This window comes from Falco peregrinus, chromosome 2 (genome assembly GCF_023634155.1).
Source record: "Falco peregrinus isolate bFalPer1 chromosome 2, bFalPer1.pri, whole genome shotgun sequence".
Lineage (NCBI taxonomy): Eukaryota > Metazoa > Chordata > Aves > Falconiformes > Falconidae > Falco > Falco peregrinus.
Genome location: NC_073722.1, coordinates 105478067 through 105503274, shown reverse-complemented (window position 1 = coordinate 105503274; position 25208 = coordinate 105478067). Strand labels below are relative to the sequence as shown.

Sequence of the window (25208 nt, the reverse complement as noted above, 5' to 3'; positions counted from 1 at the left end):
TTTCTAGGCTTCTTTTAGTGGCTTTATAGGTGTCATTCTCAGCTGAGATATATTTGGTCAAAACTGGAATGATACCGAATTTATTTCTAGTTCCTCTGACAGCCCATACACTAAGAATAACAAGACCCAGGCACGGGCAGGCAGCAGGTCCCGTAACGCAGCCAACGCTGGGCAAAGCTGGTCCGTTGGTCTGAAGCTCCACAACTCTGCTGTGCCCTCCAGGCAAGCACATGCTGATGGCCCACCAAGGCACTCTTCGTTACACCACATTGCTGCCTTTATTTTCCCTCTGCTGATGCTCTTACCAACGTGAGATAATTGCTGAGAGTTCTGCTATCCACCTGGACCAGCAGCCCTGGAGAGCTGTGGATCACCGTACCCATCACCACGTAGCAAAGTGACCGACCTCTGTCCTTCCCGTGGTCTTCTACAGCCACCAACCCCCTCAGAAGTTTAACCAAACCGCAATCCCAAAGGAACACAATTCCATTTCAGTTAAAATATGACTCCAAACAGATATTTTTATAGCTGCGAGCATAAATTGAAAGAGCTGTACTGCAGGAATGTCAGAAACCTGTAAGAGTCAGTAAATATTTTCTCTCACCACATCAGGTGCCTTCTGGATCTGCGTAGCAAGTTGGAGAGATTTGTTAGCTGACGAGAGCTGCTCCCTTAAGGTCTCTGCCTCTCTCTGAGCCACCTCTGCCCTCTGAAGGAAATGAAAAGGGGTGAAAAGAGAAAGTACATTCAGTTTAACAACTGACAATTATTACAAGAACATTCATCAATTCATGCCTGACTGAATATAATTGATTTTCCTAAACACTCAACCTAATAAATGTTAGAAAAAAAACATAGAATGTGATGGATTTTTATTTTAAACAGTACAAGGAAGAAATAATTGAGCGATTATGACAGTAATTTAACGCTAGGAGCAAGGAATCCCCTGCTGATACTAATGCTGCGGCCCACTGAATTTCCCAGACTGAATAAATACAAGTGGAAATGGAGTCTTTTTATTCAATTTCTTTCTATTCTCATAGACCAAGCAGATTTTATTGCAAGGTTCCTCCTGGGAATAATTCTCACGGGTAAATGCTGAATTAAAAGATATTCTGACCATTCTCTCTAACACACATACAATGTCGTGGGCTGTCTTTCTGGAGTAATTATTTCCCAAAACACAAATAGTTAGATTCTGTTCTTTCAGCAGGTCTATTTATTCAACAATATTTAACCCTAAAGTGACAATTTTGCACAGATCAGTTACCAACTGCTGAGGATTTATGCAATATCTGATAAGCCAGGGACTTGGCTACCAGACAAAATTCCAATATAAATATTGAATAATAATAGAAAGGAGAAAGGCAGAATTATCAGGAAAGATTGTCCGTGCAAGAGTCTGGGTAGAGACAGATGGATCAGTAATTTCAGGCAATAAATAGCAGCAAAGTCCTTTCTATAACTGTGTACAAGCTTCTGTTAAGAAAAGTGGAAAAAAATCTGGTTGTTTTACAGTATATACTCCCCCTGGCCAGACTTTCTTCTCTGTTTTTTAAAAAAACCCTTATTTTATTGTTATAAAACTACACAGCTCACCTCCTTGAGGAATCGCTGCTTTTCACCTGGGCTAGTCCATGCAAATCATGCTGCACTTTCAGCAGAAAATAGCTGAAATAATTTTCTTATCTCCACTTGCAAGACATATCACCAACTCTTCCAAACTCATGAGCTGCTGCCAATCAAGGCCAAAACTCTGCTTGACCAACCTTTACCCTTTATACCAATGGGTCCCTTCCTTTACTGAATAATAAATTCACACTGCCATTTTTAAGCTGCCAAAGCTGCTCTATTTCTAGATGCCAGACTCCCTGCTTTTTCAGCTGGTCCTTTTGAAAACCCAAGTCATCTAAAATAGTGAATATGAAACCTATATCCCTCTGTGTGTGCACGGTCTTTGACTTACTACTCAAAGCAGAGACTCTGTCTGCATGTTTAATCAATCAGTAAACTAACAGCAATCAAATACTAAACGCATCATCTGCGCTATTTGCTCACAACATTATATTAAATGATTCTGCATAGGTTCTACAGCTGTAATTAAAATGTAATTGTAAAAAGTACAGTAACAAGGTTCTAATAATCAGAGCACAGGACACAACCTATTGTGTGCTCGAAAAAAACAGCGGCAGCATTAAAAAAGGCACACAAAAGAGAAAGTTTACCTTGTTTATGGAGCTGGATAATAAATACTAGGGTAAAAAACTGAGCTAACAGTACACCTTGAGATAAATTATTTTCTTGCACTTTATTAGATATGGAGATACATGTATTGATCTAATAACTGCTAAACAACTCTGGCAAAGTGGGACAAGTTACTGCGCTGTGGCACTTGCATCTACTGCTGTATAAGTAATGGCTTTTGCAGCCTTAAGCAATTCTGCTGATGGCTTCCATTCACAGCAGCATTGTTTTGAGAATCTATTCAGCTTGCATGCGAGCAAACCACAGAGGATATTTCTAATAGATGTTACATCTGCATATACAGTAAGCTGTCAGCTGCCCTTTCTGCACAGCCTCCCCAGCCAATTCAGAACACCTGTTGTAATCCTGTGAATAATATTAGACAAGATTTCGTACTATGCATTGTTAAAAATACATTAACAGAAACTTTGGGCAATTCTGTTTGGGAAATACCAGTCAATTTTTCTCCCTTCCCCCCCCAAGAATGGAAGCTTTTTAGAGCCAGAATTACAGATGTGCTCAGCGTCTGGAAAGCACTTTTGGGTGCTATTGCAATATAAATTATAAATGACACACAAAAACCTGTTAAAAGAACGGTAGTTTGAAAATTGAGCACTTAAAAGTTTTGAAAAGCCAACCCCAAGGCTGCAGGTATGGTTGGCCACCCCCTGTGCGCTGGGCTTTGGGAGGTGGGCTGGAACCGCATTATAACATGCTACTGCTTTTTCCCGACGAGATCCTCTACTTCATTCAGCTCTCAGGATGAATATTGCTGGGTGAATGCGTATTTTGCTTTGTCCTCCTTGTTCCGTCTGTGACCTCTGCGGTTTATTTACTGCGAAGTAATCCCACCCTCCTCTGCAGATGGGATTAATCACTTCCTCACGGGCTGCGCTCTGGTTTCCACCACTGGAGGATCTAAGTGCTTCAGAAACGTTAACGAATGCACTGGCACAACCCCCAGTTTGAGCTATCCGGGTTCCTCCGGCCCCCAGCACCTTGCCAGGTGGGTGCTGAGCATGGTGGTACCAAGCACAGCCTCCCTGCTTCACACCTGCCTGCACCCAGCACCCCATCCAGCGGCTGCGGTGCCGCTCCCCTGCAAAACCCTCTGGGTTTTGCCTCTCTTGACTCCTACCCTTCTCTGCTTGTCACTTTGTCCCCTTCCTAATTGGTTTTGGCTGCTGGAAGCACCATTTCTGCCTCCTCGGAGTTTCACAGTGCCTTTAGCTTCAGGCAGCCAAAAGGAAACTTGTCTCTCACACAACTCAATGCGTACACACCAACTTCCAGCATCAGCCTTACCCCCCACCGATCTCCTCCTTCCCCTTTACCTTGTTGCTGCTGCTCCTCCAAACGTCCTCGCAGCAGCCCCGTCCGGGTCCTTCTCCTCCCTCTCTCCCCACCACGACCCTCCTCTCTCCACGTCCTGCTCTTCGTGCTCTCACGCCGATGCTGCCCGTCTCCCCGGGGCAGCAGGGGCAGCCTGGGGGAGCACCTCCCCTCCCAGTGCTCCCAGTCAAACTGGCACTGAACCTTACATTACAACCAGGAGAAGCAAAACCTGGCTGGTTAATGTTCACCCAGCCGGCGCAGCGATCGACTGCAGCGTGCTTGGGACAGGCACGGACATCAAAGCCGACAAATTCAAACCAGATTCTGTTGAGTTTGTGTGAACTTTTTTTTTTTTTTAAAGACGCTTCTAGGCTGGCCAAACTGGTGCTTTTTTGTTGGTTTTTTTTTTTCCCCTTTTTTTCCTACTTGAAGCAACAGAAGATACAACCCTGAGAAAAAGGCAAACCCTCCCTCATGAAGTGCCAAGCCCCTTCTCTTAAATATGGGCACAGCAGGCTCCTCATCAAAACAGCAAGAACAACTCGTAAAATGTGGGGAAAACTGGATTTTTTTCCCTAATCTTGTTCTTAGAAATGATTGAACAATTTTTCCTGAAATAAGAAAAGAGAGTGCAGCCAGAGACAGACGCCAGTATGGAAAATCGCTAAAACCTAGCAATCTTGCACAACTTGGTGACACTGGAAAGTTCACGCAACCTTCTCTTTGTGTGAAATTATCCCACTTCGGCTAAAAAATATATACAGCCATGGTACAGTTGCTTTTCATCAGTCGGTGCTAAAACTCTTCGTTTCCTACTTCCAAATCTACTATGCACTGCCTAGAAAACCCACGGTGACTGCGACAGTCACACTACTGGCCTTGACGAGATCATGCAAATCCAGCATTGTCTAAAAATGCTATTTTTCTGGATAGTTCAGTCATACAATTCCTCCTAATTTCTGTGCTGCTGTTTTTCTAGCAGTGAGCTACCTCCCTGGTAACAAAATACATCAAAATACTTTCATTCTCCTTAATATAGCATGTAAATATTGTACTGTTCACAGCGGAGCCAGTAGGTCATGATCGTCGTGCTGCTGTGTAATTTCCAATTAATAAAAAAAAAAAAAGAAGCCTTAAACAATATATCCAGTTTAAAATATTCTCATTGTTTCCTGACAAGATAATGAATAGCATGAACTGAGTGCTCTTCTCCTTACAGTAAAATGTTAATTTGATCAAAGACCAGTGGTGTGAATAGCAAAATGAGATACTTACAAGCAAAAAGTATAACCTTTCCCTTAAAGTTCCACCAGCCACACTATATTTCCTTATTACATGCCAAATTCAGTGCTCTACGTGGCAAAGTCTTCCTGTGGGCTAGGAGTGTATATTATCACAAGTAATTCTGCTGAAGTTAATGAGCCCAGTTATGGCAGTAATCACCATGCTTGGTTTTAAGCGCTTGAAGCCGACATTCTTACTTGCAAGCTGCTGCAAAAGCTATGTTTCTCGGAGTATGAGATCAATTAAAGCACAATGGTTCAATGTGCTTTAATTTTCTAACTTTTGAGATATAAAAATTTATTTTAAAACCTTTAAACGACCCTAGCTTTCCCAGAACAGCAGCAAGGTTAGCAGAAAATCTGTGACATGAAAGACTCTTCGGGGCTCTGGCACCCATTTGTTTCTAGCAATGGAGAATTACATGAAAAAAAAAAAAATCTCCAACAAACAGAAGAGGTTGGGTAGTCTTCCTTCTTGTCTCCAGGCTATTGTACTTTCCCTTGCGCACTGAAAGTCTGCCAGACAAATGTATTCCCAAGCATTTACAGAAAACTCCTGTGTTTGTACGAAAATGATATTAACCACATTTCGCCTTTATACAGCACTTTGCCGTGCAAGGATCCCAATGCACTTTAGAAAGTAAATGTTACTATTCCCATTTTACAGACAGTGAAATCCCAGGATTAAGCGAATGACCTCATCTGCTATAAACCAGCGTAACTTCGCTGAATTCAGCACAGCGATGGCACATCACGACAGCAGAGGATCTAGTTCATCGCAAAGGGAGTCAGAAATAAAAAGCAAATAGTCTAGTGGCATTTGCGGGCAGTACCCGTGTTAGCCTTGATGCAGACGAAGGAGTCACGTCAAGATGAATACCCTTCTTCATGGAAACATAAGAACAAGGACTGTCTTATCACTAGTTTTGTTACCACTGGTGGGTCAGAGCAAAACCCTCCCAACACAGCACTTGCACTACCTATAGTGTGTTGCGTTTGTGTTGCTAAGTGAAAGAGGAGCATTTATTCCATCTGCTGCTCACAAACATACATATTTTATAGCTGTCTCACTTAGTGGGAATATCTTTTCAAACCATTTTCCAATGTGATTTGTTAGAGACGGGAAGGTACCATACCCAATGAAATAAAAAAAAATAGTCTCGAGAACAGCGTTTCTGCTAAAATGCCCCAGTGAAGCTTGCTTTCCACTTCTATACAGACATTGCTTTATGTATTTTAGTGGTAGTTTGGTCCCAAAAACGCTTGAACTCACTAACCCTTATCTTAAAACCTCACACTACACTTATGTGGCATAAATAGTACTGATCCAGTCTCGATTCTTCAATAAATGGTTATATATATTAGAAAGAGCAGTGTTTCTTGTTTTATTAATAACAGAAGTTTCTGTATTTGACTTGCTTTCCCCAGAAAAAGTAAGTAGATATCTGGGAGCACTATCAGCACTGTGAAGATGGGAAGAAAACCAATGGAAACATTTTGCTTTTCCAAAGGGATAACACCGCACAGACACTGAAGAAAAAACCCAAATTAATTCTTTTTCTATAGCTTTCATAATATAGTCCACCAAAAAAAAGTCCTATGTTCTTTTTCTGTTATTACTCTCAAAATCTAAGGATACCTCTATCTGAGTCCATTTTTCAAATCTATTTCCTCCTTCTCAAGGTTAAAATACAATAACCCAGGATCAACCAACCCTAACTGAAGTTTTCTCTTTTACTTTTAAAAGTAAAAAAGTGCTTTTTTTTTTCCCAGGAAGCCCAAATTACCATGTTCATTAGACTTTTTTTTCTTCCTTTTTTTAATAAAAAACAACGTGAACTGAATGTATAAAGCCAGTAAACAGGTCTGGATACATCAATGACATGAAAACACAAACTCAGACTCAATATTAAAACCTTAAGATAAGCCTCTCTCTCTCTCTCTTTTCTTTTTTTTTTTTTTTTAATTTAACACGCCAAAGTATTTCCATTTTCATAACATAGGAAGTATTCTTTTCAACAGTAACCTCAGTATTTCCCATGAACAACTAGGTGATTCCAGGTTGCTAGAGAAGTATAGAAACAGGATAATTTGCTTGAGTAAATTTGTCGTCCCAAAGAATCGTGACTTACTGCCGTAAACACTTACGAGAAAGGTGTAAACTTGAAAATGTACAGAAAAGTTCTAACCATAAATATTTGTGTAAAATATACATTCACACAACTGTAACTGTTGCAAATGCAGAAAAGTACACTGCCAATTCATTAACTTCACTGATTAGATATTATAATATTCTGGGAATCAAACAATAAAAAATTCAAAGATGCTATATCCCAAACTATGATAAATCATTTATTTTGACAAGTAAGTGTAGTTTAGTTTTAATTATTTATTATTATACTTCGTAGCATATCAGAAAATATGCAGTGATTTATTGTGCAAAATGAAATCTTAATAAAACCAGTCCCTTCCCCAAACTACAGGATTATTAAATCTTCATGGCAATGCGAGGTGAACTCTTGGGTTAGTTTTGTTATCGAGCCTGCAGGTTAGTAAAGTGAAAATAAGCCATTCCTATTGCATGTAGGTATATTTTGACTTCAGCTCTTTACAGACCCAAGCCATACCAGTCCTGCAACCTTGGGGATGAGGAGAGAATGGGAGAGGGAGGACAGATCCCCAGCGGCTGCTGCCCACAGCTCTGCTGCTGTCTTGCAGACAACGCGGTTGCATCTCACTGCTACAGCAAGCAGGGCTATTGCTTCAGACTTCACCCCCCTGCTAAAGCTACAGTCACAGAGCTAATGGCTCCTCTTGAGGCAGGCGTAGGCAAACCAGCCATTCTAATGTACCATTCCTGTTCTTTTTGTACCAGTTTAGAGCTCTTGGGACTTGAAAGTGGATGGGTCACTCCACAGGCAACCGCTGACACCCACCTCCCAGCCAGGACCGGCCTCACCCTAACAGCAGGTGTAAACTGGTGTACTTCAGTTCCTCTGCTTGAGCTTTGTCAGTCAGAACGAGACCAGCCCCGCCACAAAACCCCACTAGAGATCTTGGATTGACCACACCGAGTGCCTGGATTAGCAGCAGAGGACGGGCTCTCATCCCAGCAGCCGCTGCTCCCTGCAAGCGAGGGATTTCTTTCTTTCATTGGCTAGGGTTATGGTTTGGGGGAAAATTCAGTTTATACCTTGCGTTAACGATACAATGGAGAGAAACCGAGCTTTGCCGGTCACTACCCCCTTTTCCTTCTAAGCAGAAAATTGCAAAGCTCACTGGTATTTAAAGGTAATTATTTCTGTGAGCTAGTCATTTCTTCTGGGGATGATAGCATGCAAACAAGCCCAGAAAGCTCCTGCATGAAACAATCTGAGGATCCAAATGAGGAGAAAACAGTGGGAGAAGAGAGGTGATGGAGTCTGAAGGCTAAGAAGCATGACTCAGTGCTTCACCCAACACGTGAGGGTTGGAGTTGCATCATCAGCTCTGTCCCCGTGGTTTTCACCACCCAGAATACAGACAACTGGATCAACGTCAACGAGTACATCCACCCTCTTGTTACTGCACAACAGGAGAGGGAAATGGCACTCCTCACCTCTTAAGTCAGAGAGGAATCCCCACATAAAGCGAGGGAAGTTCAGAAATAACCAGCTCTGGATTTAAAAAGTGCAGTAACTCAGAAAGGGATTTCCAAGAAATCAAAAAATCCAATCCTTAAAAACTTCCAGCAAATATTTTTCACATTTTCAGTGGAATCATTTTGCTGTTCTCTTAAAGTTCTGCTCCAAAGCCCAGTCATTTGGGTCAGTGTTAATCCCAGAGCAGCAAAACATCACATCAAATTCAGCAAGGCAGTCTATTCTCAAAGTAGGAGTCATGCTGAGCACTACTCTTTAAAGGTAGCCTTAATAATGGGGAATAAGTACTTACTGAAATGATAAAAGGAAATGTTAATTTAACTATTAGATACATAATTATGTTAAGTACTTGTTTCTGCAATTGTAACACTTCAACCTGATGCAAACTCACTTTCTGTCCTGTGCAACGGATTTAATTTCTTCCAATTTTTTTTCCCCAACTATAAAGAGGTAAAATGCAGGAATCGCTGCTACACAGATTACTTATAATTTATAAAACTGGTTTATAAAGGTAAAGCATCACATGAGACAAGGACTACAGGCATGTTTCAGCAAATCAGCAGAGCTACGCCAGCAGCTCACAGCTCCTGCACTGGTGACATTCCCTTCCCTGTCTCCTCCGAGGCCACGTGCTCCCCTGGTGTCCTTCATCTCGGCGCTGCTGCTGCTTTTCCCATGTTTTATGGAGCTGCCTCAATCTGCTAAACCCACAGAGCACAAACCTGGCCCCTTTACCCCAAATTCAGGCTTTTCTGCAGTTCCCGTGCTCAATGGACTCAATGAAGGGTCCCCCAGTTGCAAAGGCTGCTGTTAGGGAGGGGACAGGGCCACAGCAGCTGGCGGGGGGAAGCAGAGAGGGGGGAGATGGGGATAGTGGGGAAAGGGCAGACAGAATCACCTCTTCTGGCTTTACAGCAGCTCAGATGAATTGCACCCTGATGTTTACATGCACGTTCAGTTTGCTGAATTAAAACCAAACTAAGGGGTTATGCACAGAAGCAGTTATAAATTTTGACCGATTCAAAAAGAACCCCAATAAAGTAAAAAAAACAAACACATGGCAGGTTTGTTCCATTTACATAGGAGAACATCTTTAGCATTTCTGTATTAATAGATATATTCCATTTTAGTATGGCAATGAGGAAATCAGAAATACCTATTCTTTGACTACAACCGCCTTTCTACCCTGAGAAAAGAAAAAACCCACTGTGTAAATCATTGCTCCAACTTTGCAATACGTACTGCCTTTGCAGAAATCACAAAATAATTCTACCAAAACATCTTGAACACCTACGTTATTTCTAAAAACGCTACAGATTTTCAAATAATTACTAGCACCTTCATAAATATTTAATGCTGTCTACAAAAGTTCTTTGACAGAACTAAAAACCCACTGTGCAAGCCCCAATTTTCTTTCACCGACTAAACAATCAACCCATCAACTTTCAAATCTGCCTTCTGCTTCGTTAGTATTTTTCCAATTTATAAAGAACTAACGTGAAGGACAATACACTCGCTAAAATTGTCAGCTGCACCAGGGGAGTGTGGGGGCTGAGAGCTGATCTAGCAAAAGGAAAAGGACGAAACAGAGCGGCAGCTGGAGGGGGGTTAGGTGGAATCAGGATGAGTGCCCTGGTCTGGCTCATGGTGCAGCTCCACCACCATGACTGACCGCACGAGGCGTGCGGCAGGGCTGCGTGGGGGGGAAGGAGGTGCAGCTCCTCCTCCTGGAAGCGAGCTGTGCTTAGGTAAGCTTCAACAGGATTATAAAACCATAACCGGAGAGACTTAAGATCTGTAATCTCTGATCTTACCTGACAGAGGGATTAACGAAGCTCACTGATAAGCAAACGCCTGGTTGAGGTTTCCCCTCTGTGAAGCCATCGCTCGTTGCATACATCACCTGTGAATCCTGCACGTCCATACCCACCTCCACCACCTCAAACAGTCACTCATAGTACAGACTGGGCCAGAAAGGCACTTTGCTTGGGGGTGTTGGGTTTGTTTTTTTAAAAAACTTTTGGTTTTAAAAAGTTCCATCTGATTGTGGCACTTTCTCAGGAGTGCGTGCACTGTGAGGGAACGCCGGAGACATTTCACAGCCTACCAAATTAGCATCTGCAGGAACAAATCACAATGTCTTTGTTCTCCTGCATGGCACAGTCTGATCTAACCCTTGCTAAAAATTAATACGCCAATAAAACACATCAGAAAAGGAAAGAAAAAGAAATGTGCAGAGAAGCCCACAAAAGCTGGAGCTGCAGCAGAAGGTCAGGCTGCTGGCAGTCCTGCCACTGCTGCAGGGCAGAGATCCTTCAATTTGGGTAAACCAATTACCTGCATGCCCGAGTAGGGGCCAACGTGATGGATTTAGAAACATAAACCCACAAATAACTATAGTGGGAAAGTTAAATTTAAATTATTGGAAGGTAAATATATGGCAAGTACTACTCTACTGTGCATACAATCCTTACAGAGCATCCCTGAAGAGCTGTATTTTTCTCTAAATTTGCATATTTTCTTGCTCTACACAGTTATGACTGCTAAGTGCATATAAAAGAACTGTCATGAAATCCAAAAGAGAAGGAAAAAAAAATAATCAAAAGTCACACTTAGAATTTTATGGGGGACTCATTTAAAATCCTACCTGATTTGCTCTTTCAAGGTCTGTCATGATCATCTCGATTTCATCAGCCCTGGGAGAACAAGAGAGCAGAAGTCCTGTTATCACATGAAGAATGCCTGCTATATGAGTTCATGCACAGCACAATTGCAACACTCACACAAACAATACCAATTTTCAATATTTTTTTAAAAGGACACAGTAAGACCAATCAGCTAATCTTCTGACTGGTAAATCCTTTTAGGTTTCAGCTCGGTGGACTGGTTTGCAAATCTCCAATTCCTTTGCCTGTTTCCTTTTTGCAATGAAATAAGTGTATCGGTATCTGAGCACATTCATCAGATCTTACCCCCCAACCTTCTGCAGAAGGGCAGTGTCATCTTTCTTACACGTAAAGGTGCTTCACAAGTGTTAATTATGGAGAAGTCAAAGACTACAGTTCTTCAGTCAACTACTTGTATACACGTAAAGAAAAGTAGCCTGTTTACTCTTCCCTGTGCCTAGAAGTTTGGTTCTAAATTTGGCTAAAAATAATAAAACATGAGCTCAAAAAGACCAAGAAATTTAATTTTACATTATGCGGAAAAGAGGTTTTTTTGACACACATTTATGAAACACTTCAATTCAGACTCAGTCTCCTAACGCACCTTACAAAGCTGAATAGGAAAGTCAGAGGGTTAAAAACATACAAACAGTCAAGGAAAAATAGATCCTTCACACACGTGTGTTAGATGGCAGTTACCAGCCCTGACCCTTTAAAGAGCCCAGCATTTCTAAGGCTTCGCTCACATAAATGGATCCAATCCTGACGCAATCTATTTTTATCGCCACGCTGAATCATGGGCAAACAGTCACACTCATGCTCTCACCTGTGAAAGGTACCAGGAAAAGGGCCTATGGATGTAAAAGCATGTTCTGCATCAATACAGTAAGACATACTACTTCTCCCCAGACATTTTGCCTGTCTTGTATCTCCAGACCATATGGAAGCAATAAACACTATCCTCATCTCCTATGAACAGCAGCAAGTCCTTTTGCAATCTGCCAACACCATAATGTCTGTTTTTTGTTTTTAATCTGTAGCAGATCATTATCAGTAAAAACTGTGAAATTCTGGAATTCCCTTCCTTTGCCAAGGCAGAAAAGTCAGGGTTTGTTTTTCTGCTGATCCCACAGAAGATACATTTTTCTATGCAGGTGTTTGCTGGGAAAGATGGTTAATTGAAGTACATCAGGGTAGCGGCACTCTCAACACGAGATCATTATATTGAATATTGACTTACCCTTCAACAGCATTTTAGGTTTCGGGGTGCACACTTAGGGAAATGCAGTAAAAGATCATAATAAGTAAATGTGTATGTATATGAATTAATGGAAAATTATTTTTAATTACAGCCTTTAATGTTGTCAGGGCAACATGAACTGCCTTTTGAAAAAATCTTTTGGACAATAATGGAAAACAGATTAACATGTGTTTTCTTGTGCAGGAGAAGCTAATGTGCTCTTACATTGGAAAGAAATCATGTGCATGATGTTTTGAATTAATAATAAATAATAGACATTAGTTACTGAATTGAACAATCACTCCTTGGGCAAATAAGGATTCCAAGTGTGCAGGGAGTGCCAGAAGACTAACCCGGTCAGGTTACCATAAACCTACACCACCACTTTCCATCTCTTTAGCCTTGGTAGTTGTGAAACATCTTCAGTTTTAGACTCCATCCCCCAAATCCTTGTTAACCCACTTAGGGAAATTACAGTATTTCACATAGAAAAGATGTCTCTAAGGCCATGCAAGCGGCCACATTAAGTAGCTGTAACAGAGATAAGAGGGAAGGGAGCATCCTAACGCACCCCTCCCCCTCCCCGCCCCCCCGTTTCCCAGCATTTTACAAATATTTTTAGCTAGGATAGTTTAAGGATCCTCTTTAAATAAGCTTATGCATTCAGGCTGAATTTATGTGTGAATGCCTCAGGTTATATGGAGCCAGTAAATGATGTCTGGATTATGTCACATGCCTCCCAGATCAGAGCTGGGAATGTCCCGTCCCAACACGCCAGCTACAGCAGAAGTGAACCCAGTTTCCACTCGCTTCTCCGTAGGGTTTGGAGAACAATTAAATTACTGCCTTTTCTCCCAAACAGGGGGTGCCAGGTATCATCCAAAGGTCTGAAAAACTGCAGAACCTGCCAAGAACTTGGAAGCACAAAACCCTCGGACAGGGAGAGGAAGAGCGCCCTACTATGCCAAGGGAACGTTGGTTCTTTTTGAGGGGACTCTGATGCAGAAGAGATGAGCGGCAAGGGGGGCTGGACTCATCAGAGGACCCTCAGCCACCTTTAAAGGTCACAGAGGCAAGCAAAGGAGCCAAGGGTAGAGAAACAGATGAAGACAGCAGAGCGAGAGAAGGAACAGAGGGATGTCTGAAGCCAAAGGGCCAAGAGGAGGTGGGACCAAAGAGCAGTAAAGCAGAAGAGCATCCCAGGCCAGCAGAAAGGCACGTGGCTGCCAGTAAAACGGCCTGAAACACGGGACACTGCCTGAAAAACGCAGTGGAAGGACTCAGGACAATCCTGTATTTAAAATGGACAGAAGTATTAATACCAGTATTTGTATGCCATTTCAGTGGGGTCAGGATTTAAGAGCTCTATTACAGCAGTGGTATACGCAGCCAATTACAAAAAAAAAAGCAACCGAGGATATAGAACGCCATAAAAATGACATTTCTGCCCTTCAGCGCACACAGATAATTCTGACTGAATCCAGTAGAAGTGTCAAACTGTAGCCAAGGGCAAAATTGTCCCTTTGTCCTTGTATCCAGACACACCAGCTGACTGATCCTGAACTCCCCTTTCCCTCATACATTTTTTTACCTAGCTTCTCCGCACACAATCTGTCTCCACACACCTAATAAAAGGATGCAACATCTCCAAAAAAATTCAAGCAAAACATCTCCAGCCTAGCAGTCTGCACGCCAATGGAGGTTAATGCTGCAACCATAAATGTTATCTTTAAGTAAAGTAATGAATTAATTTACTGTATATTCTTTCCTAGCCCAATGTCAACAGCATTCAGAAGAATCTTCAAAAGGAATTCAGTCCTTTCATTTTAAAAGCTCAACTACCACATCAGTAGCTGGCACTCAGCAGTCTAAAATCACTTATTTGAGAAAGTCTCTAATAGCTACATTCACTGTTTGCTCAGCAGAAGTATTTATTATAAAATAAATTACAGTTCTCTCACCTTTTATTCACTCATAGAAACAACCTGCATTGATTTATTGTTTACAAAGCACCATGTCGAATTCAAACCTGCAAGGTACGAGGAAACTCTACTTTGGCTTACCAAGTTAGTCCCACACAGGTCATTTTTGATGTATTCACCATCTGCCACATTTGCTCATTTTCAGCCCTTCCTATTTCAATATTCCTTTTTATTTCAGTGGAACTACTTGATGGGCAAAATACCATCCAGCTCAAGGCTGCTGGCATCTTGTCCTGCAGGTTTTCATTGAGAATCTGGTGGGAACCTTGAAGGGAACCATGGCCAAGTTTAGCAAATCTGTGGTTATACTGACCCCTAAATTTCTGACTGAAGTCATCCCATGTGAACTAAACTCACTTACATAAGAGACACAGACCTGATGATTTTGCTTTCAATTTTCTTCATTCCTGAAGCCACACACAACTTGGCCTCTTGTGAGTGCCTGGATTCCCCCATCACCCCAAGAGCTGAAGGCAAGGAGAAAAAGCCCAAAGTTCTGTGTGTCTTCAGGTAGACACAGAGGATGAGGGCAATTAGTAAGAAGAAGAGCTTTTGGTAAAATACACTGATATTTACAGTGGTTTACAGCAGTTTTCTACATTACAACCCAACAATATTCAAGGTTTACCAAGGGTGATACTTTCTTAACATGAAAACAGTTCATGAGAAAAAGAGTGTATAAAAGCTGTTTTCAGGAACAAGTATTATCTACCCTGTGTTTTCCATTCCACAGATAGCATAAGCAGTTATCTGATCCATTTCCTTATAATCTCTGCGTTAGAGGAAAAGTAATCATGCAAGCAAGACAGTTCTTCAGTCTGTATTACAGATAGCTTGTTCTAAGTTTCAGCGCTTTCAGGCTAAGGAATTTAGGAAATCAAATTTTAAGCCCAAGCATTTGGAGCTACAGAACAAGCATCACCAAGTAAAAAGAATCTGCAGTGTTGAAATGCCATGACCATGAAATATTCTTTAATTCCTTCTCTAGCTATTGCGTTTGAAGTGAAAAACAAAACGCATTAAAAGCTATAGATTTTACAAGGTATAAGCTTTCACCAGTCATGAAAGAGCCCTCAAAGCTAACACGCCATCTATTAAAAAAAACCAAACAAACCCCCAAAAAAACTTAACGAGTGTAAAAAAAAAAACAAACCACAACACCAGAACCTCCCCACTTTTCAATTCAATAGCTTATGGGAAATAAAAACCACAGAAAGGCTCAATTTTCTTTTTAAGATCAAGATAACCGATTAGGTTTGAACAGCATAACAAGCAAGCAAATTCAAGAATTGGTAACATGGAAGAAGCTCAGTTCCTTTTCTAAATAAAATTAAATCAGATGAAAACCATAAACACCATGAAGCTATTCACTTGCAAGCAAGAAGAATCTGGACTTTATGATTAAAATCCAGTTGATCCAACTCCTTCGTTTAGATACTAGCTTAAAGAGGCAGAAACAATTCCTTTTTTATTAACATGACAAGTGAATGGTTTGCCAAATCTTGTGGCTACAGCCCCCTAAACATTCAAACTTACTGAACCTTGAAGGAAACTGCTGTTGGATTCTTTATACATGGAAGAACTGAAAAATACAGATGACACTTTTGAAATTGCAGTCAGTGGCATGGCCAAGAAACTTCACTAGCAGGGCAGATTAATATTTTGGTTTGGCAAAAAACAAACAACATTTTTTCCCACACATTTGTTTTCTTTAAAAACATGTATAAGTTTACTGGTCGGAGCAAACGGTGTATGGAGCCACTGGGGCTTGTTAAAATGTTCTAATTACTAAAACATTTATGCAGGCAATTTTGAACTAAAAGCATACATTATCAACTAATGTGCATTTATGTTTAATTAAGGAAAAAAGAAAAATCCTACTTGTAACACAGATCTATGATCATCACAGAGCTGATTTTGGCCAAATTAGGTAAACATCTTGGCCTCTTAAAATTAGAGGCAGGATAACCTAGTACTTCGCCAGCACAAGACAAAATGTGAAGAGTTAATTTGGGACATTTGAGAGAAGAAGAAAAGAAGAAGGGGCAGAGTGTTAAAAAGAAAAAGAGGGTATGTGTGTGGGAGCGAAAAAAAAAAGCGTGGTGTATTGACTTTTTTCAAATTTCAGTAGAATTTTTATCAGGGAAGGTTTCTGGGTCTAGGAAGTAATTTCGGATCACTAAACAACGTCAAAATTGCCTGCAGCCCAATGATCACGGCATTCACTCAGGGCACAAGAGCATTCCAGCATTTGAATATTCAGTTTTATTTTTTCTTTAAGCAAAAAAAAAGGATGACAAGTTTCCTACCCGAAAACATGATTCTTTCTAAGCTCTGCTGGTAGATGCCCTCATCTAATCCATGCACCACAGTGACCACGCCAAGGTGCCCTTGGTGCTGGCTTGCTTAATTTTTAGGAAAGAATCACAGAATGACAGAAGGGATGTTAAAGCTCACCTAGTTCCAACCCCTGCCACGGGCAAGGATACCTTCCACCAGCCCAGTCTGCTCCCAGCCCCATCCAGCCTGGAAACTGCCAGGGATGGGGCCAGACACTTTTCTGAAGCTCTTAGAAAGTTTCCGATAGAAAGTAATAAAAAAACCCCACTAATTTTTCTTGCACCTTATGAGTATCGCTGTACACATACTTAAGGCATTCTTAGAATTCATAATGATTCTAATCCAACAAACATCCACATTAGATAAATCCATGTTTATTGCTCACACAACCTCGAAAAGTCATAGGTACAAGGGTTGTACAAGGGAAGGGAAAAAAATGTTATTTCAGCATAACCAGTATAGCATGTCAAAGGGCAAGAACTCACACACTTTTTACGACTAAGTTCTCAAATCTACTTTTCAAATTGCAAGAGCTATAGGTTAATATTTTTCTTTCACAGCAACCCTCTAAGGATCTTCAGATCAGATAATCCTTTTTCCAATGTCATAATAAATCCAGCCCTCTTGTAAAAGAATTTCTCTGTTCAGGGATTCATAAATCCACCAACTTTAGTAATGAATTGGGTGTTTCCTTTCCTAGGAACTCAATTGAAGAAAAAATCCTCTCTCTGCTAAGCAGTGAAACAGTGAAGGCTTTAAATTGAGAGATCAAAGAAATGCTGGTTTCAGGTGCTCCAGCGATTACACTATACGTCATCTGGATTAATCTGAGGAATGGGTAAATGTCCAGTGTACATTGTCCAGACCCCTCTCTGCAGTTACCCTATACTAAATCAAGTTCCTCCCCTAGCAAAAAAGGAGAGAAAGACTCAATGCTAACTTCTTCAGGGTTTTTTTTTTGTTTTATTAGAATTAATTTTGCTCCCATTGCTCGCCTTGTACCCAGGCAGTGCACTGCACACAGATTCAAGCTGAAAAAATAAATCTTGTGCAAAGATTTCTCATTAAGCACATCAGGTTAGTATTGTAAGTACCAGGATCAAGCAGTCGCAGCAGCTGCAGGTATGATCTTCAAATAAACTAGGTTCTAGTGCTTGGAAGATGTCAAGTGATCATCAAATATTGAAAAAGGTTAAAGAAACTGCTTGTAAAGCCCAGGATATTGAGCAATACCTGGACAACACAAGACAAGAATCATCTTGATCATTAGAAGGAAAAGACTCTATAGAACAAAACATTTTTCAGTCTGTAGAAACACTGCTTTCCAAGAAAACATGCACAGCACTCTTGTTTTCTCTTTCATGACTGAAGTCAGAATTTCAAGGATAAGAAAATCATGTTTGCAATTAGAAAGCGTTAAACACAATAGAAATCAGCTTTATTCCAGTGATACACTAGGGAGCAGAGTTTCTGAAGATCAGCAGTGTTTTCTTAATCATTTCTACAGAGAGAAATTTATATGAGTGACACTAATTGATATGCTCAATAAAATATAAAGAGAAAAAATAAGAATTATATATAACAGACAACATCAACTCAGAGAACCCCAGAGCTGTAATTCCCATAGTGTTACACACACATGACCTTGGCACACTTTGCAAACCAAAGAAGAATGCTTAACGTATGCAGCTGGAATGAAGATGAGGCGTATTGATTATATTAAAAAGTAGCCCGACACGTGACTAGATGGTACAGCTTTTTTATTTGGTAACAATACTATTTCCTTACGTGGCGCATATTGACATGTATTGTACCACAGCCAATATGAACCTTAGCTCCCCATACTGCTCAATCCTCCATCCAAACGCTCTCGCCTAACTTGCACTGTTCTGCTCTCCACAGGAACAGGTCGCTTGTGAACTATGTGTCCAGCCACACGCTGCTCGTTACAGGAGGAAAAAGAAATGCAATAAACCCTTTTTCTCCTAGTCTCATGAGCAAACGTCTCCTCCTTCACAATGTATTTTTGCTTTACCCTGCAAAACCTTATGACGAGTGTCAAAATCAGTAATTAGAAGTGCCCTGATTTGGATCATTCTGGGTTTCCTCCTACTTCAGACCACTGGTGACAACCCTTTGGGCCGCAGAGAAGTTCAAAGGCTGTTGAAACATGAGATAGTTTTTACAGCAGAAATTTGCAGAAACAATTAACCTTGTTTCCATGGACCGAAAAATCAGTTTCCACTAACTTCTGAGGGAGCTGGGGAGAAGTCTGCAACCTCACAAGCTGTGGGCTCCTGCTCCTGCAGGTTCTAGTACTGGCAGGCGAAGAGAGGAGTCCCTGCAATTCAGTTCTGTCATTATTTTGACCTGCCTTTAGAGACTATGGAGAAAAGGAGAAAGAACTTTCTGACGTTTAATTTTTCATGTATTTATGCCTGACTCCCATCTGCATTTATGCCCTGAGACTGAGACACCGCACCGGTATCAGTACAAACCCACCAGATTTGCAGGATCAAGTCCTCAGGGGGAGGAACACAATCTCCAGGTTCAGGTTATGCTGAATATACATGCTCAGAGGAGCTGATTTAGACAAACAAACATTTCCAGCTGCCTTCCCGGCCACTGCCAACCTGCACCACGCTATGCTCTGGGCAGCAGGAGTCACTGCCTAATCCAATACTACACCTCTGAGGATTTTCTAACAATGCAAGATGACACAGATGCAGTGAACTCTCTGTTTCCTAGTGCCTCCTGTTACAAATTGAAAGAGCCTGCTGCAATTCCTCTCTCCCGACTTCAGTTGATTCAATCACGTACCAGAATTTAAACACAGACACCCTTCCCTCTCCCTCACTTGCACACAAAGCATATCAAAAGCATGGAATTACTCCTGACTTGGCCTTGAGCAGCCAACATGATGTCAATTTTACATGTTTTATAAAGCAACAGCATGTAGAAAGCAACTCAAATGCAGGTCATATCAAGCATGTGACCCACAGAGCAATCAAAGACTGCCTGAAACTGTCATTCAAGGTTCAATCATCTTCTTGCAGGAAAAATGAAACATCTGTGGCCCAGAGAATTAAGTTATGTATTGCATAATTCATCTGGTGTCTGCCACAGCAGCCATTTTAATGCTCTAGTGATAAACATGTTTGATTATTTTTGTTTTGTTTCCTCTCGCCTCCATGGTATTTCCATTTATCTACCCATACTACGGCGCATAATGGAGATAACAAATATACAAAGCAGTGTTAGAGTCGGCTGATAAGACGTGGGAAATCAGCAGTCTTATTAATCACATTAAGGCAGAATCATTATTAAACTTTATGTTCCCTGTAATTGTACTCATTTTGGATCTTCTGGGTACATGCTGTAGTTAGATTTGATGATGAAATGGTTCTTTCCCAAGGATCCAAACATGAGCTTTGGAGGTCTTTCAAACTGAAAGCTGCTCTCCTCATCTACAAAGCAAGTTTCTCACTGTTTCCTAGGTTTTCCATGCCCTCATTTCTTTTCGATCCCATCATAAGCAGGAGGAATGCGCATCTCATACCAGACAGTGCAGAGGACCCCTCTCTGTTCACTTATTCTATGGGTTTGTGGTCCACACTGTGAGTAACCCTAATCTAAAGCATCCTTTGCAAGTCATTTTGGGAAATGATAGTTTTATTAATGGTGGCTTAGTTCAATTTACTCCCAAATTTGTCAGCCGTAACACTTTCTCGCCTGCCATGAGCTTCACTGACTTTTGGAACATGTCCTTGCAGAGCAGGTGGGAATTTTAAAGCTCTGGGTCCATGCCCTGCTGTCTGGGTGTTTATTCCTGTCCCAGGAGTTGACCATTTCTGCAGTCTACTCACAGAGCTTTAGACATCAGTTAATTTGATACAACACTAAACAGAGCGGCTATCATTTGTGCAAAACTGAATAGACTTGCGTCGATATTGGCTTATTCCAAAAAGAAAACAAGCAACAGCCTCCAAAGTGGTGGAGTCAGGCACATTCTTACTCATTTTCATGACGTGGAGTCCACAGGATTCCCACCGTGAGCAAAATCCTCACTGTAAAGCAACAAGTGAGCACTATTACAGGACCTGATCTGGTAGGACCGCAGTTTTACCCGCTACCCTGAAAGCTGCTTCCTGTGATGCTCTACATGGAGGTGCGTCAGTGGATAAAATAACACGCTCTCCCGTAAGCCCAAATACAAATAAAGCACCTTTTCCTGTTGCTTGTTCCTGTAACGTTGTTTAGACAGTATCTGTTGTAATAATATCAGCTGTCCCATCTGTCCTTTGTAGCTGCCTCCCATTGCTACTTCCTCCTGCAATATTTCTAGGTGACTCCCTCATCCCCTAAATGTCATCTCCTCGCCTCCCAGCCCGCAAAAAAATACAGATGAGGGATGCTTTCCAGCTACACATACATGGCTGAGCAGCCGGCAAGTGAAAAGGCAACTCCTGCTCTCCCAACCTGCAGCCCTCCACTCAAACGGGATCATCTGTCTTTCCTACCCATTCCCAATACCTACAGATGCACCAGAGCTCCCCATGCTGGGGACTTCTAATGCTCTTTAATTACCGTTGAAGTCAATCGCCAGCTTCCAAGTTAATTTAGGAGGGGAACTGCAAAGTGATCACCAAGCAGGCTAGCAGGGAAACAGACCCCAAGGTCAGGGAAGCTGCATCGCCTTGGGAAGCCGGGATAAAAGCTCTGGTCAGGCAGCACCACCGCTCCCCACGTGTGCACGGACACAGGGCAGGCTCTTCTGCTCCCACTCCACCAGCACAACCTGCCATTTTTATTTTACCTGACAAAAAAATGTGTATCAAAGAATAAAATAAGAACTTCCTTAAAGATCAAGTCTTCACAGATTAACTTTGCTGCTCTACAACACGCATAGGCCATTTTATAATTGTTTCTCCAAATAAATAATAATAATAGATAGTTTGGCATTTTGGAAATACAGCACCTGCAACAATTTACTTATTTTTACTGATGGAGTTAAAATAGATAATTTATCCGAAATTAGAAACCTTAATTGCAGGCATCTTAGGTGTCATTCTTTTTTATCGGAACGGCAATACTTTAAACTGTGAAAATCAGCAGGAAGAGCTTGTGCTTTGATTAAAGATCCTCTAAATATACACACAAGTGTTTTAAACTTACTCAATAATGTCAATGGAGTTACAATGTGTAAAACTGGTACAAGTATCTTGGCAGGGTCATGGGGTTTTCTTCTGGGATTTCTGGGTGGGGTTTTTTTGTTTTGTTTTGTTTGGTTTGGTTTTTTTTAGAATTGCTGTGTCACACAAAGAATTACGTTAGGTTTTGAGTAGTTACAACCCTGAAATGAACCTCTTCCCTCATTTTCTACATCAATGCTAAAATCACATATTTCTGTATGTTTTGTTTTCTTTAAAACAAAAATAGCCTCAAAAATTGGACACTGCTCGCAATTTTTACTATAGCAACATACATATTCCAGACTGATTCTTAGGAGTTTCTTTCCAGAAACACTCAGCCACCTCTTCTCCTTAAATACAGAAACAGTTGAGGAGCTTAGTAATTTGAAAAATCAAAGGATCTATTAATTTCACCCCTTACTTATTCTGTAGCTGTTTCCATCACTGTAAGTACCTGTAAAATGCTTTTCTCTGACTTACCTCAGTCTATTCAGTGAAACAGATTTGAGTCAGCTTGAAAATAAAATAGTACAGTAAGCAATTTTATGTACAGGTGTCACTCCACAGGCATGCATCAAGGGAAAATTACTGTTTACCACCACAGCAATGACAGACCATCAGCTCCTACCTCGTGGAGAACAGTAATTTTCCAGTGCCCTGAACATGTATTAGGGTAAATATAACAGACCAAAGAAGAGAAATTCATACCTGTTTCAATCTTAGCTGAAAAGCTCAAGTTCTCTAAATTACCTGTCCCCTCTACCCAGCCTGATTTTCGTAACTGGTACTACGGAGTATAAGGCAACAGCCTACATGGCTTTTTGAAGGATTTACTGGTATGAAACAAGATAAATACACCCACCAGGCCAATGATCTCCAATTAACTATTTCTTAGCAAGCTGCTTACATATCCCTCCAAGCATATTTACTAACAGGCACCCAAGTGTGAGAACATCCTACTTCCCTACACTGATAAATGCACCTGTAGCATCTGGTCAGTAGTTTACAACGGACAGCAACAAGGCATTAGTTAGTGACAGAATCTGGGTAACAATGCAACTTATGTTTACCGTTTGCCTTTATCTGTGTTAAGGATGCGCACTGTGCAAAAGAAAAGCTAACTGTTGATTCTGCAGTAACACAGTGTTCGAGTGGGAGATGTACTGGGGGAATGCTTTAGATGCTTTTGGCTTTAGAAGTGAATGTAGGTGATGTGCCTATTCTCTGCTAGCTACTCAAGCGAGTATTTCCTTCCGGCTATTGAAGAAAACAGCATTGCATGGTCTCTGATAAAAGCAACTTATGTCCTCCTATCCAATAAATGGACTGAAAATAACAAAAAGCATGATGGGAGACATGTTTACTGTACATTTTGAGTATGTTTTACCTTCCCCATGAGCTGTGCCGAAGGTTAATAACCAGGATGACTGCTGTCTTTATAATAATGTATCCAATTACCAATAAGGTTTTCTTTTTTCCCCAATTTGTTCCAGCTTTGCTCTGAACGGAAACACTACTCTGTCAAACTGCAATCATGTCACCATTTTACAGTTTCAGTTCATAGCTATCAATAGCACTAATCTTGCTGACCTGACTGACAAAGCTGCAGAAAAAAACAGGCAGAAAGAAACAAAAGGAGGGAAAGGGAGACCACAGAATAGGAAAAAACAAACTGGAGGAAGCAGAAAAGGCAGGTATTGCCTAGCTCTGCACAACATGCACCAGTTCATTATTACTTAGTGGAGACCAATGCCCGAGACACAGAACGATCTCCCGGACTTCAGATGAAAGAGTTGCCTTCCTCTCTTTCCCTTCCCTCCTCCAGTTTTGCTCTCACTCCAGTGGGGCATCCTAAAAAGCAGACTCACTCTCCTGTTGCCCCCAGGACTTTTTCTTGGTCGAGGAGCTGGATGGAGTTGGCACCAATTAGATGCTGTGCTGGTGTGAATCAGCGCAGCTTCACTGAAGTTGCCTGCGCCACGCAGAGTATGCAGCATATTTTATTTTTACATCTTTGCTGAATATATAAAGCTGTTCAATTCTTTTCTAACTTAAGCCTCTAGTTGTGCCGGATTATGAGAGATGCTCACTAATATGACTGACATATTGCCTGTTTACACAGAATCTAAACTAGATATATATATTAAGACAGCAAAATTACTTTAAATAATCCTTCGTAGCAAAACCCAACAACACTAGGTACTATCGCAGGCCCTTGGAGGACAACAGTGCAGTATTTTCTAATTTAACCTTTTCCAATTTTATTCGCAGAAACACTTTCCAAATTCTCTATTTCCCTTTCAACAGTTGTTTAGCCTTTAAAATACTGCTGAAGTAAAACAGCTTCAGGCTTGACTAATACTGTAGGCTCTGGTATGGAACTATTTGATTATTCTGTTTCAACAGTTAATAGAACAGGTTTAGTATTTCTACAGACGGGGAGTTCGAACTGGAAATAATAGTTTTCTGTGCTGACGACAACTCCTCAGCATTTCTGCTATACCCAAAAGATACGCTGATGTCAGAAGCCTCTTCAGTGGATGAAAACCATCCTTCCTAAATGTATCAAACAGCTGTAGCAGAAAAAGGAGGTAAGGTAATGCCGATCTACCTTTTGGATTTGCCTTTTTTTAAAATGCAGTTTTAACTCTATTATCCAGTGGGTCTTCCAACTACAAAACCATCATTTGCTTAGTGGGCAAGTTCACAGTCTTTAAGACCCTCAATGACCAAATGCCTTTCCTGGTTGTCCTCCGACCTTGGGAGCTATAAAGGTAAGCCTATAACCATTCCAAGTGTCATACCTACACCTCGCTCCCCTCTCCCTCCTGCTGCAGCACCCACATTTCTCCAGGTGTTACATCCTCTGCCTGGCTCTGTGGCCTCACCTGTGAGACCTGATGAGCTGAGCTGATCCGTGAGCTGCTGAGCTGGACATGCTGGTGGGGTGCAGACCTACACACTGGACACCCCGGGAAGACACCCCGTTTGCAAAGATGCAGCTTTTCTGTCCTCAATTTATTGGGCTCAGTTGGGTACTTATCTGGAGCATGAACTTGTACACCTGCACAGTGGCAGAGCCGGGGAATTTCCCCTTCTTTTCCCCCAAGTGGACAGTTTGCACCATCAGTTCCTGCGCTGTATGTGTAACAGTTTTAAACTTTCCAAATAAAGCCTATCCAGTCTTCTGCTATTTTCTCTAGGCTTAGCTCCTTTTATGGCATTAAGTAGTAAACCAGTAATTCAGGGAACCTTACTTTGCTCCTGAAGTGTTATACAAACAGA

At 41.3% G+C, this 25208-nt stretch overlaps 1 protein-coding gene across 8 annotated transcripts in view; it reads right to left on the bottom strand.

The window, feature by feature from the left end:
- CUX1 (cut like homeobox 1) overlaps nt 1-25208 on the bottom strand; it is a 281435-nt gene that overhangs the window by 91545 nt on the left and 164682 nt on the right. For all 8 annotated transcript variants that reach the window (XM_055797921.1, XM_055797915.1, XM_055797916.1 and 5 more), the window contains exons 9-10: nt 11151-11199; nt 605-709 (exon numbers count right to left, since the gene is read on the bottom strand). In XM_055797921.1, coding sequence (XP_055653896.1) covers nt 605-709; nt 11151-11199 — 154 coding nt within the window. The remainder of the gene's footprint in view (nt 1-604; nt 710-11150; nt 11200-25208) is intronic.